This window comes from Salminus brasiliensis, chromosome 7 (genome assembly GCF_030463535.1).
Source record: "Salminus brasiliensis chromosome 7, fSalBra1.hap2, whole genome shotgun sequence".
NCBI lineage: Eukaryota > Metazoa > Chordata > Actinopteri > Characiformes > Bryconidae > Salminus > Salminus brasiliensis.
This window is the reverse complement of record NC_132884.1, coordinates 32,411,300-32,423,467: the sequence shown is the minus strand read 5'-3', so window position 1 is coordinate 32,423,467 and position 12,168 is coordinate 32,411,300. Positions and strand designations below refer to the sequence as shown.

The following is a 12,168-nucleotide window of genomic DNA, read 5'->3' as shown; positions in this document are numbered from 1 at the left end:
AGATTAATGTAGCATAATGTAGCATAAATTAGCATCAACTACATTTAGGTTATGGCAAAAAATGCATTAGCTTGATTTTTCATCAGACTACTCCTTTATGCAGAGCAGAAACGGAGTGAATGTGGATTCTGGTGATTGAAGTTCCCCCTTGGTGCTGATCTGTCCGACCAGTTTCAAAGGGCCACTTCTACCACTAACAGTAACAAAGTCACACTTCTGACACCAACAAAAGTAGGCTGACCACCACAGTAGAATCTCCAGTCCAAGCACTCCGGAGAAAAGAGACAAAGAAAGAACGCAGAGCAACAAGGAAGGTAAAGACGAAAGGATGCTGTTTTGTGTTGCTTAGGATTTTTGAGGCACAACGAGGGTAAGTACAGGGTTGCAGGGAAAGAGAAAGGCAAGATTTAGATCAGGAACAACATTCAGGAGAACACACAACTTCTTTCCATCCATTTTCCTGACCTTCCATTCCGGTTTGACTAGCCTTCAGCATTACAAACATGGTTCTTTATGAAGTCAAATGTGGCTCTTCTATGGCATCGTTCAAAGAACTGTTAAAATTTTAATTTTTAGTGTACAACTGTCCATCATCTTTGCATCATCCATTTAATAAACAGCAAGACTGTCTATTCAAAAAGTATGAGCATGTGTGTGAAAAACTAGGAATATGATCAGCTTTCAGAGAAGAATTTCTTAGTTAACCAATCAACCCAATCTATATCAATGTTTTAAATATACTGTATGGACAAAAGTATTGGGACACCTGCTCATTCATTGTTTTTTCTGAGGTCAAGAGTATTAAAAAAGAGTTTTTTTTTTGGAGCACTGCTGTGAGGATTTGATTGCATTTAGCAACAATTTGTGAGGTCAGGATGTTAGATAATCACCTCCCAATCTCATCCCCAACTCAACTGGATGGAGAACCTCTCATTATACCCCTCTATAATGCCCCACACCTGGCATTAGGCATGGTGCCAATAGATTCATGTTTATATCCTCCAGAGAGTCCTATTATATTGACAGTACCTCTCTACAGGGACTAGAAAAGCTGTGTGTGTGTGTGTGTGTGTGTGTGTGTGTGTCAATTTGCACATCGTGTCAGCAATGGGTGCAACTTAAAGTAGCTGAATGCATTCATTAGATGGGGTGTCCACAAACATTTGGACACATAGTGTATGTAACTATATGACATTACTATATGGTAGATCATACTTTGTCAGTCTTCAGTGAATTAATGGTAGTTTCTATGTGACCATGTGGAGGTTGTCTGTCAGACTCTTGCCATACTTCTCGAAACCCCCACCAGCATCTATGCAGCCGATCTTTCATATACACACACAAACCAGCAATCTATAGACTCTTACTTGGTCTTTGCTCTTGGTCTTTGTTTTGGTTGCTCACTCGTGGTCTAATTTATTTTATTTCTCTTTCTCTCCCTGTCTCTTCTTCTCTCTACTCCTATCTCCTATCACACAACCCCCCCCCCCACCCCCACCCCCCTATACACACACACGCACAGATGCACAGGCTTGGCTCTTACGTCTCCACAGATATCTAATCTCTCTCTTCCTCCCTCTTAAGTGAGTTAGATAAAGTGATATTGAGAGAGAGCAATGATCCATCTGAGAAATGTCATTACTGGATTGTTGTCTACTGGCTTTTCAGGTAAATGCTTTTAAGCTCTAACAGATGCCTCTCAACTCAGACTTCCTCTCAGCCCATTCCTCTCTTATTACAGTCCAGTATTTGTGCCCTGAGCTTTTCTCCCTGGCAGCTCAATCCACCTTTATTACAAAGCAGTAGTTGAGCAAATGTTTTCCTTATTCTAAATGGAATTGATCTGTCAGGACGTGTCTGCTTCTTGCTTTTTTGCCATATCTTTGAATTAGAGCTACATGACTAATGTAGCTAACAATTAATAGAAACCTATACCCTGTCAATTAGCAGTGGTGTTAATTAGTGAGGTCGTGCATTTCTAAATCGATCAAGAATGTGCCTGAAATAACATATAATACACTATATGTCCAAAGGTTTGTAGACACCCCTTCTAACAAAAGGATTCCGCTACTTCAAGTTACACCCATTGCTGACACAAATGTGCAAACTCACATACTAAGAAAGCCTGTCTAATCCCTGTAGAGAAGTATTGCCAATAGAATAGGGCTCTTTGAAGCAGATAAACATAAACCTTTTTGCACCATGCCTAATGCCAGGTGTACCCCAGAGAGGTATGAAGCCTTTAGCATTGAGCCGTGAAGCAATGAAACTGTCCTCTCTGGAATGATGGTGGTGCTGCATCCAGTACTTTTGGGATGAGTTAGGTAGTTGGAGATAAGGTGGGGTGGTGATTATCCAACATCCTGACCTCACTAACGCTCTTATCACTGAATGCAATCAAATCCACACAGCAATGCTCCTCCAAATCTAGTAGAAAGCCCTTTTCCCCTGGACAGTAGAGGCAGTTACTCCAACAAAAGCAGGATAGACTCTTTTTTAATACCCTTGATTTCAGAAGAAACAAGGAATGAGCAGGTGTCCCAATACTTTTGTCTATTCAGTTTATGTTGCTATAAAAATAAAATAAAATATTGAATTTCACATTTATTTACATTTTAAATTGAATTATATTTTCATCCACAAATGTATTGAATCTGAAAATATGTGCATTCTTAGTGTGCAAGCATGTACATTGAGTGCATCGCAAATTTATTGCACTCTTATCAGTTAATGATGCAGGAGAGACCAGAGCTCTTCGTCAATAGACTGCTAGGACATGGATTAAAAATACCTTTCATAGTATTTTTCTATAGATAGCTTTCATGGAGGTGTACTGAGGAGAGAACAAGAGAAACCCTGTAGTCCCCTTAGACTTACCTTGATGTTTCTAGAGTTCAGTGTTTTTTGCTGCATCAATAAAACATGATATCAGCTGAGTTTAATAAAGCTAGAGCACACAAACCTGTACAGAGACTCCGACTGTCCAGGGACAGATCTGTGCATCCCTATCCTCGAACCAAGCATTCCATCTGAAGGCCCTTTTGGTGTCATTCCAAGTTCAGTGGTCAGTGCCTTTTTGGTGTGGTCACCTTGCTTACAGGTAGACTTTGTTTACTTGACTGAGCCACATGTAAATACGCAAAGGACCTTCTACAAACAGACCACTAGCTGGAAATACTGCTTAGACTTCTGCAGCTGCCAAAAATAGGTGTTTTATCAAACGCCAAGCATTCCTATTATATCAAGGCTTCTGAAAAAGACAGACATACGCCTCTGTGACTGGACTGAGTCCTGACGGAGGTTTACTGTTTATCTGGCCTACTAGTTTAATAATAGCAGTAGCACTTTCAGATGACTCATCGAGAAGCGCTGGCCAATTTAATGAAAACCGGATTACATGCACACAAATCAATCCTGAGCGGGCCATGGGAGCGGGAGTCGACTGCAGCAACACGGTGGGAGATTATACCAGCAATAATCTGCCGTAACACTATTAATGACCTGCTTATGACACCTGTAACTCCACACGGATAGATGTCCCACTTGGCCCAGCCGATCCGCCGCACTACCAGACGGTGACCAGCTCCAGCTCTCTCTCGTTTAAAGAAGGAAAAAAGAATGAAAGGAAAAGAGAAGCATACGGTGGAGCGCTGTGATACCACCTGGTCCACTCCTCCCTCTCCGATCCCCTGCTCCGTGTGTTTATGCAGGCTTTGGGCCAGGTGCCCAGACGCGGTTTCTCTGCCTTGCAGGAGATCGTTATGAGTTGGCCTGAGATGGACCATCTAAAGATATTAATTACTCAAATCTGGCTTAGTGTAGGGGACGTCTCCTTACCTGGGCCTCATTAAAGAAGAGTCTTTGGATAAATGAAGCGAACAATCGCAGAGCTCCTTGTAACTAAAGAAGGAGCTAGCAATGACTTAGAAGTGCTTTAGGATGTGGACACATTTATATTCTTATTCCTTTCAGAATGCCCTCTGTGGTAGGATGGTTAGATCTTTGGGCTCTCCTGTTGCCCTACACTTTTAACAATATAGGTGCTACAAATGGTTCTGCCATAAACGATCCACTTCTATGTTTGTAAAAGAGATAAAGAATCTTTAAATTGGTAAAGAACCTTTACATCACATTCTTACAGACTCTTTATGGACCTTAAAGTAGGTTTGTTTTGCTATGGCATTGCTCAAACAACTCTTTGGAGCACCTTTGTATTTTAAAGTGTGTATATAAACTAATTAGCCATAACATTAGTACCACTGACTGGTGAAGTGATAAACATTGATTATATTTATCTACAGTGGCATCTGTCAAGAAGTGGGATATATCAGGCTGCAAGACACAGACAGTTCTTGAAATATCTGGAAATATCTGAACCACTCTGACAAGACAATTGTGACAACTGGGTCAGAACAGCTCCAAAACATCAGGCAGGTCTTGTGGGTTTTTTTCTGGTGTGCAGTGGTCAGTACCTCACAAAAGATGAACCGGCCACAAAGTCATGGGCACCTAAGGCTTCTTAATGTGCTCAATAGAGGCCCCACCTCACAACATACAGGACTTGTGAGAAGAATCTGCTGCTTACAAGACATTTTCTTGTGGAGTCCATGTCTTGAATGGTCAGATCTGATGTGGTGGCCCAAGGGGGACCTACTCTGAGGCCGCTGGTGATAATGTTATTGGCTGATCAGTGTACACAACCGTTCTAAACCGGTTAGAACACTGGGTTTTGGGATCGGTACCTGGGTTCACCAAGCAGCCACTGTTAGGCCCTCTTAACTCCCTGGGCACCACAGTGACTGCTACCCACCTCTCCGGGCACGTGTGCTCACCATCTCACTGTGTATGAATGTGTGTTATCTTGTGTGTTCACTGCACGGATGGGTTAAAATTCCATCTGTGTCCAGTGGTGAATGTGGTTGTCTTTACAGTGTCTTACTAATTAATACTTACTCTTACTAAGTAATTGTCCTAAACATGTAATTTTACAAAGTGCACAGCACAGTATAGTTGTTTATTACATTTATCCAACACCATACTGTTTTTTTTTTGCTTTTGAATGGTAGTGTTTTTCAACAGATATCCAAAGAGTACTTGATATGTTTATATCAGCTTCAAAAAGCACCTTTATGAAGACAGAAATAGCAACAACTGCATGAGTCCATTAGAGGGCCTTTATACTGACTTGCTGCTATTCACTCCTCTTTCACAACCCACCAAGTCACATAAACACCACTTTACTGCAAGGCCATTTTATTGCTAGCTAACATCTTATAACATATTTTTATGTAACATAGTGACATCAAGTCTAGTCAGTGTGAAATGTACTTATGGGAAGCCAGAGGTACATCCACAGAAGACTATTTGAAAACGGTCAGTGGACTGGTCACCTGAGGCACGAGGTTGCTACCATCTTTCCATTACATGATTTCACAGCCCTGACCCTTTGGACTACTGTAGCCATTTTGCTAAAACCTTTAACATCAGTTAACTGCCTTAAAACTTCCTTATCCAAAACTGCTCTCACTCTCACTTCATTGCAAGCTCATTTCCCACCAACTAAAGAACCATTAAAATGTTGGCTAGGTAACTCCAGTCTTAAAGAAATGAGCAAGTTACTGAATTTGAGTAAAACACTCCTTTGAAGTTCATGCCTAATGTGTATGCTGGACAGCTAGTTACTAAATGCTTCTCAGGAGTACTCCAATAACAGCTGCTTCATGCTTATGTGTAATCCCAGCTCCAATATACTTAAACTAATTACTAAGTCCTTAATTATATTGAGCCTTGCTGTTGATGGCATATCACACAAAGTTCATAACAGTTCATAACAGTATATTGGTCCTTCTCAAATAGAAAGTAAGGGGGGGATTAGGGAAAGGCACATTTGAAGGGAAATGACACATTAGGAGAAACAGCGGAGGGAAAATTAAAGCATCACTCTTTTTCAGCGAAAAACGAACCAGACGAGAACATTCAGATCTCTGGCTAAAGCAAAGTCAAGCCGCATGCCAGGACTGCATGCATATATCTGAAGGAGGAGAATCGATTGATAAATCAATTAATTAGTTTGGTTGATTGATCTTACACCGTCCAATCGGAGAGTAGAGGCCAGATGCAGTGGCTGCTGGAAAGAAAACAGCACCATTAATCATACTAGTAAGAGGAGTACACACTATGTATAACAATTTGCATGCTGTCAGTCCCTATAAAGACAATATGTGTAGATTTCAGACCTACACTTCCACTTCAGTGTATATGTGAAAACTGGGCCAACAGTAGCCCACAGATAGGAAGTGACCAGTTCCATTTACTCAGTTACAGGAAGTAGTGGTGTCAGGAATGGCATTTTGGATAGGCATGACAAGGCCTCAGGTGGGCCGGTCCTTGCACAGAGGCAGACAGAAGGATGTAGGGAATAGGAAGTACAAAATGAGGCATTTACCGAGCGTTGTTTTAAAAACTGCTGTAAAACACCAGGGTTGCTAGTCAGTTGGTAGTTGCTACCAGTACACAACAGAACTAAACAACATTTCTTGAATTCACTGGCAATTTCTTGTGGAAATGGTTTTAATGCTAATGAGCTGGCTGATGATAGGGCATGTTCAGATTTAAGTACCTGTAATTTACCCAGTGAGCGCTGACTGAGGTGAAATGCCAATGAACATCTAGTTTTTTGCTCAGCCTTAACTTCTTAACACCCCAAAGCTTATTACACACTAAGGTGTATTATTCAGTAACTACAGGGACGTCTGTACAAACTGATGCGGCTTTTCTCTGGTAAGAGAGGTTTATAATAACACCTTTTGCCCATCGGCGGGGCATAGGCTGTTTAAGTGATTAAAGAGCCCATAAAAAGAAACTGTTGTTAGCAAACATGTTATTACAAACTTCTGTTACCAGAGAATAGCCCCACCAGTTTGTACAGAAGTGTTAAGGAGCTGAATATGGCTGCCAGTTAATCTGGTAAGTTACCTTGCTGACCAGCAAAGCCACCTTTTTTAAAGCCACCTTATCACATAAAACAATGTAGTATTATAATTGTACAGAAAGGTATCCACAAAGTAGGCTACTTTTCTACTGGCTTTTTGTCACTACTGGTATAGCTTAGGAACTATAGGAACATCCATATGAATGTTAACATGAATGTTAAGGCGCTGTATATGATTCTGCAAAATGACTAAGTATTTGAACTCAAACAAACCCACCCTTCGCCTAAGTCCTCCTTCTGAAGCTCCAAAATATAAACATAAATATAAATAGTGTTGTGTTTCTCGGTCCAAGCCACACTGCTTTTTTCCTATTAACAGATCCAGGGCTAAGTCTTGAAATTTTATCCAATGTACAAACTGAATGCAGAGCTACCTCACGGACCGTGAGGAAACATTTGCTGAATGTATGAAAAAGTGCATCAGATTGAAAATCATATACAGTGCCTTTAAATGCAGCATTTGAGTGGTACTAGAAACTGGGAAATACTATTTATACCTCTTCTAAATTGCACTTGAACAGACAATAATGTGGTATTTACGAGTGGAAAACTCAGGATTCTAGATGATACACAGATTAGATACATTAGATGCGACGTTTACTGTAAACTTTTACCTTTTTCGCCTTAAGAAATGGTAAACTGTGAATCCCATTATTGTGTATATTTTTTTTTCAGTTTTTAATCCTATGGTTTTGTTACATTCCAACGCTTAGCTAACTAATAAATTTTTTTTTTAATCACATTTTGTTGTTTTGGGATATGTAAAAGACCCAGCCTATGGTCCCACGGATCTCCATGCTTAGTGGGCAGATCTTCCGACCAGTGGGCTTAGATCTGCTGGGCTGAATCATACTGCTGCAACCGGTTACTCAAGAAAAAAATACTGGATTTGTTCTTTGCAGAGAATTTTGCAAGTAGGCTAATATTACTTATGGGACACTCATTAATTCACTGTAGTCTGTTCTAAACTAAGAGTAGCAATAACTATTTTGTCACGATTTTTAAAAAGCTTAGATCTGAGTCTCGCTCCCATACACTGTGACTTAAATCTGTCCTATTTCCACACAATACAAATCGCTGGACATGTTTTTGTCTCCGCACACAGCACTGAAGCTTTTAAGCATGCATTTTTCATGCAGTCTGTTGCCTGCTGTTCGCATCACATTTCTTTTGTTTGTGCATTTATGTGTTTGTCATCTAGTAATTAAGCTGTAGGTCTTTCCCTCGTTTCCATTCTTTCTGCTTTTACAGATGCGAGCGGAAGTCCATGTGCGCCAACACGCCTGCACGCCCGCGGGGCTGCTGGGAACGTGTCGTGGCTCAACCGAACGTGTTCTCCAACCTGACATGCGCTGCCTGGCTGAGACATTTGCATTTTCCAAGAGGTGGGGGGGGGTTGCTTGAGGGTCTTCAGCGGAGGCCGTGCTTCTGCCTGCGCTGCATAAAAGCCTGCAGCATTCACTCAGGAGGGCTCGCACTGCTTCTGCGCCTTCACACATATGAGGCAGCATGGTCTGTGTTGGCTAATAGCTACGTATTCGCTCTGACACAGGGGTTCAGGTCCAGGCCTGGGTTTAGGAGGGATACACAGAGGTAAGGGGGTATGTGAGTGATCTCAAATCTAACGTACCTGGACAACAAGAGTGTACATACTGTCAGGATACTACAGCACCACAACACTGACGTTTTGGAGCACAGACCATCGCACACAGCAACACACAAGCACGGAAGCCACAGCAGCAGGGAGAAAGAGAGACTTACCCTGGATACTGCAAAGTCTGTAAAGACAGAATAGAAGGTGTTGTTTAGTTTGAGCTGTGTTTGGCATGAGAACTGTGCAGCAAATATTAGGGCCCTAAAGCTCTTACCCCTGAACGAATCAATTCTTTCGGAGACAATTCAATGCATTAATAAATCTCAGATTTTACAGCAAAACTGATTAAATTATTTTACATTTATTTTTTACTGGAGGAACCATTTTACCATGTATGTCAAGCTGGATTCCTTCCAGGCCACTGCTCTGCAGAGGTAAGTGTTTTCCCATTTCTATTGAAGGCCTTGCTAATTAGATAATGAATGAACATTTCTGCATGTTTCTGTCATTCAGTTGTAAACAAAGTCAAGAGGTTTCTTTGGAGACTATTTTGCCTCATAGCTCTCTACCCTGAATGGATTTAAAATGCTTTCTCACAACTACTATAAAACAGCAGCCATGTTTACATGCACTTTTTCCCCCTGTTTTCTTTGGCCAATATAATGAGCCATCACTGGTTATTACTGATGCAGAAGAATTGGCATCTTCATATCAGTGCATCACAGTGTCAAATACACATTTGCATACAGTTGCCACGTACCACAATGTGTCAAAAAGTGTGTGTAATCAAGGTGCTTTTATCCATACAGTGCTGTATGGTATAGGGTTGAGGAACATACTTCAAATCATAGAAGCCATTTGCTTTGATTGTAAAGAAGAACGAAGATATCCTTGGAAAGGCTGCGCGCGGAATGTAGTCTGTTGCTTCCATTCATAAATCACATGGCTTAAGCCCAAGTGGTGGGACTCTATACCGTCCTTGTTTCCCAACTCCAATCGGATTTACAGAGCCAGCAGAGCGCCGTCCAAACCCAAAGTAGGATTGGGAATCGGCAGGAGGTTCGGAGCGTGGGGGGAAGAGTGGGCCGAAAGAGATTTTGGAATCTCCTCAAAACACGGAGATGAGCCTGTCCTCCAACTCAATCAGCAAAACTAAGAAGAAGGCCTTTGTCTCCTTGGAAATTTGGCATTTCTGATTCAGTTACTGAACATCAGAAGGACTGAACTATGTGATGGACAGACAAACACAGCTTTTTATATATGAAGCAAATGTGCAGTGTAGAATTATGCCCCCTGTGCCCTTCTTATCCAGGTGTACGGCGGGATCACTAAGAAATGCGAGGCACGTCCAGTAGCCCCAGGATTCCCTCCAGGCTCTGTAAACTGTAACGAGGACAGGAAAGCGGCTCCAGGCTCATTAGCATGATGCTAATGGCCCCAGCTCGCTCTCCGTGACACTAACGGGATATGACTCTGCTTAGCATTTAGCATGGTGATGGACTGGGGTGAATGTGTGTTGGGAAGGGTGAAAAGAGAGAGGGGGGGTCATCTGAAATGTAGCAGCAGTGATGTTGCGCTTGGGATGGTAGATTTGATGAATTATGAAGGGCTTTTTGGAGGGAGAGAAAACGGTGAGGTTACAGCAGAGTGGATTAAAGTGAGAGAGAACAAATAGAAGCTGGGGGTGGCTTGGCAACCTGCCACCAGGTTTTTATTGATGCTGCAACACCGATTCCCCGGCTATTACAGATGCTGCGCACATACACACGCGCACACAAAAAGCACCCTAGCTGCCCGCCTTCCCCCCATCCTGCGTTCCTTTTCTCCACCTTACCCCCCCCCCTTAAAAACCCTCTGATGAAATAGAATTAGCAGCTAGTGAGGGGGGGTTGTGATGTGTTTATGTGTATGTATGTGTGTGTGTGTGTGTGTGTATGTGTCTGTGTGAGAAAGAGAAGGCACAGCTGCAGAGTGCCGAGTCGCTGGGGAGAGAGCAGCAGCCCTTCTTATCCTGCCGGAATCTGACACGTAACCATGGCAACTTCCTCAATAGAATCAGAAGGGTATGAAGGAATTGGGTGGTGATTTTTTTTCTCCTCCTCTTTCTCTTTCTCTTTCTTCCCTTCTTTCATTCTTTAGATAGCAGGACATAATCTTACTTGTTCTTTCCTTTCTCTTCACCTCCCAACACCCTCCATCTACCTGCACTACACCCCCCCCCCCCCCCAACTCCCCCAATGATCACAATGTAGTGCATTTTATCAAGATGGTGACAAAGCTTATTATAAATGATTTACCAGCATCACAGTGAACACTATCCCTCTCTTAAAGCATTGTAGTGAGGCACAAACAGCGCAAGGTTGCCTCTCACGCTCAAAAGGCGGCAGAATTACTGGCGCGTGGTGATCGAAATGCTAGCGGGATGATGAAATCTGCTTGTCACTACAATAGCAGCACGGAGCAGTCTACCACAGAAGTCTTGCTCAAGAGGGGAGATGAAATATTTATGAACATGTGCCCTCTTACGCTTTCATGAGAGAATCAACCCCCCCCTCCAGCTTACGTCCTCCACCCCAGCCTCAAACATGAACATCAGTCGGCTGAGTGGAGTAAACAAGAAACGCTATGGAACAAACCCCATCATCTCACGGAAACCCACCTTAGCATGGCAGCCATTTTGTTTGAAATGGTGGGGGATTTCTCTTCTTCTTGAAACAGTTACGAGCTTTTTAGCTAAACATTTAAAAGACCCTTGGTCAGACATTGGAATCCACTGCCACTCCAGGGCCCTGACACTGAGATAGCTTTGGTTAATTGGTTATCCATTTCAGACAGCAGTGTTAAAAGCTATACCTTAGCTAAGTGCATAACGAGGGATGTAACAGTATAGCTGTTGTACTATTCAAGACAAGGCTGTTGATTTTATACAGCCCACATTCAACTAATTGTGTTCAGCTTGTATAGCAGTTAGCTGGAAGCTAGCACATCAACATGTGGCTGTAGTCCTCAGCTCATGGTTAGTGCATTAGTCCCCCTTTACTACATTAGCTTGTGGTTTGCGTGGATGCAAGTTGAGGTTAGCACATTAGGTTGCAATTAGCACCTTAGCTCCCTTCTCTGTCAGTTAGAGGAAAAAGAAGCTAAGGTGTTAACTGAAAGCTAATGTGCTAACCTCAACTTATACACTAACCGCTAGGCCCCATCTCACAGTTAGGGCATAACTTGGTAAATTAGTGGTGCGTTCCCTTTACCTTGGATGTCTGCGACTTACTTAGACACATGTTGACTGTGTTCCAGTTAAACACTCCGATAATTGTACATCGCTTCTAGCTCAGTTAGCTAAAAAACTTCAGAGTTTACCACAACTGGTTTGACAATCATTGTACGTATGTATATATATATATGATGGTGAATCTGACCAAATGATGTCCCACTTTTTATGTCCCAGTGTATGATTGTTAGCACTGTACCCGGTTAGCATTGTAAGTGAAACCAGTTGATAACGATGCATTAGTATTCTGCGCAGCTAAACATCATGGAAACACGTCCACAGATGGAAGTTGGACAGTACTGTGTGTATGAC

General features: G+C 42.2%; 1 protein-coding gene across 3 annotated transcripts in view; it reads right to left on the bottom strand.

Moving 5' to 3' along the window:
- lhfpl4a (LHFPL tetraspan subfamily member 4a) overlaps positions 1–12,168 on the bottom strand; it is a 49,841-nt gene that overhangs the window by 5,481 nt on the left and 32,192 nt on the right. The window contains exons 3-4 of one of the 3 annotated variants that reach the window (XM_072684624.1): positions 8,753–8,769; positions 6,089–6,127 (exon numbers count right to left, since the gene is read on the bottom strand). In XM_072684624.1, coding sequence (XP_072540725.1) covers positions 6,089–6,127; positions 8,753–8,769 — 56 coding nt within the window. The remainder of the gene's footprint in view (positions 1–6,088; positions 6,128–8,752; positions 8,770–12,168) is intronic. The other 2 variants (XM_072684625.1, XM_072684626.1) reach the window with 2 other exon arrangements.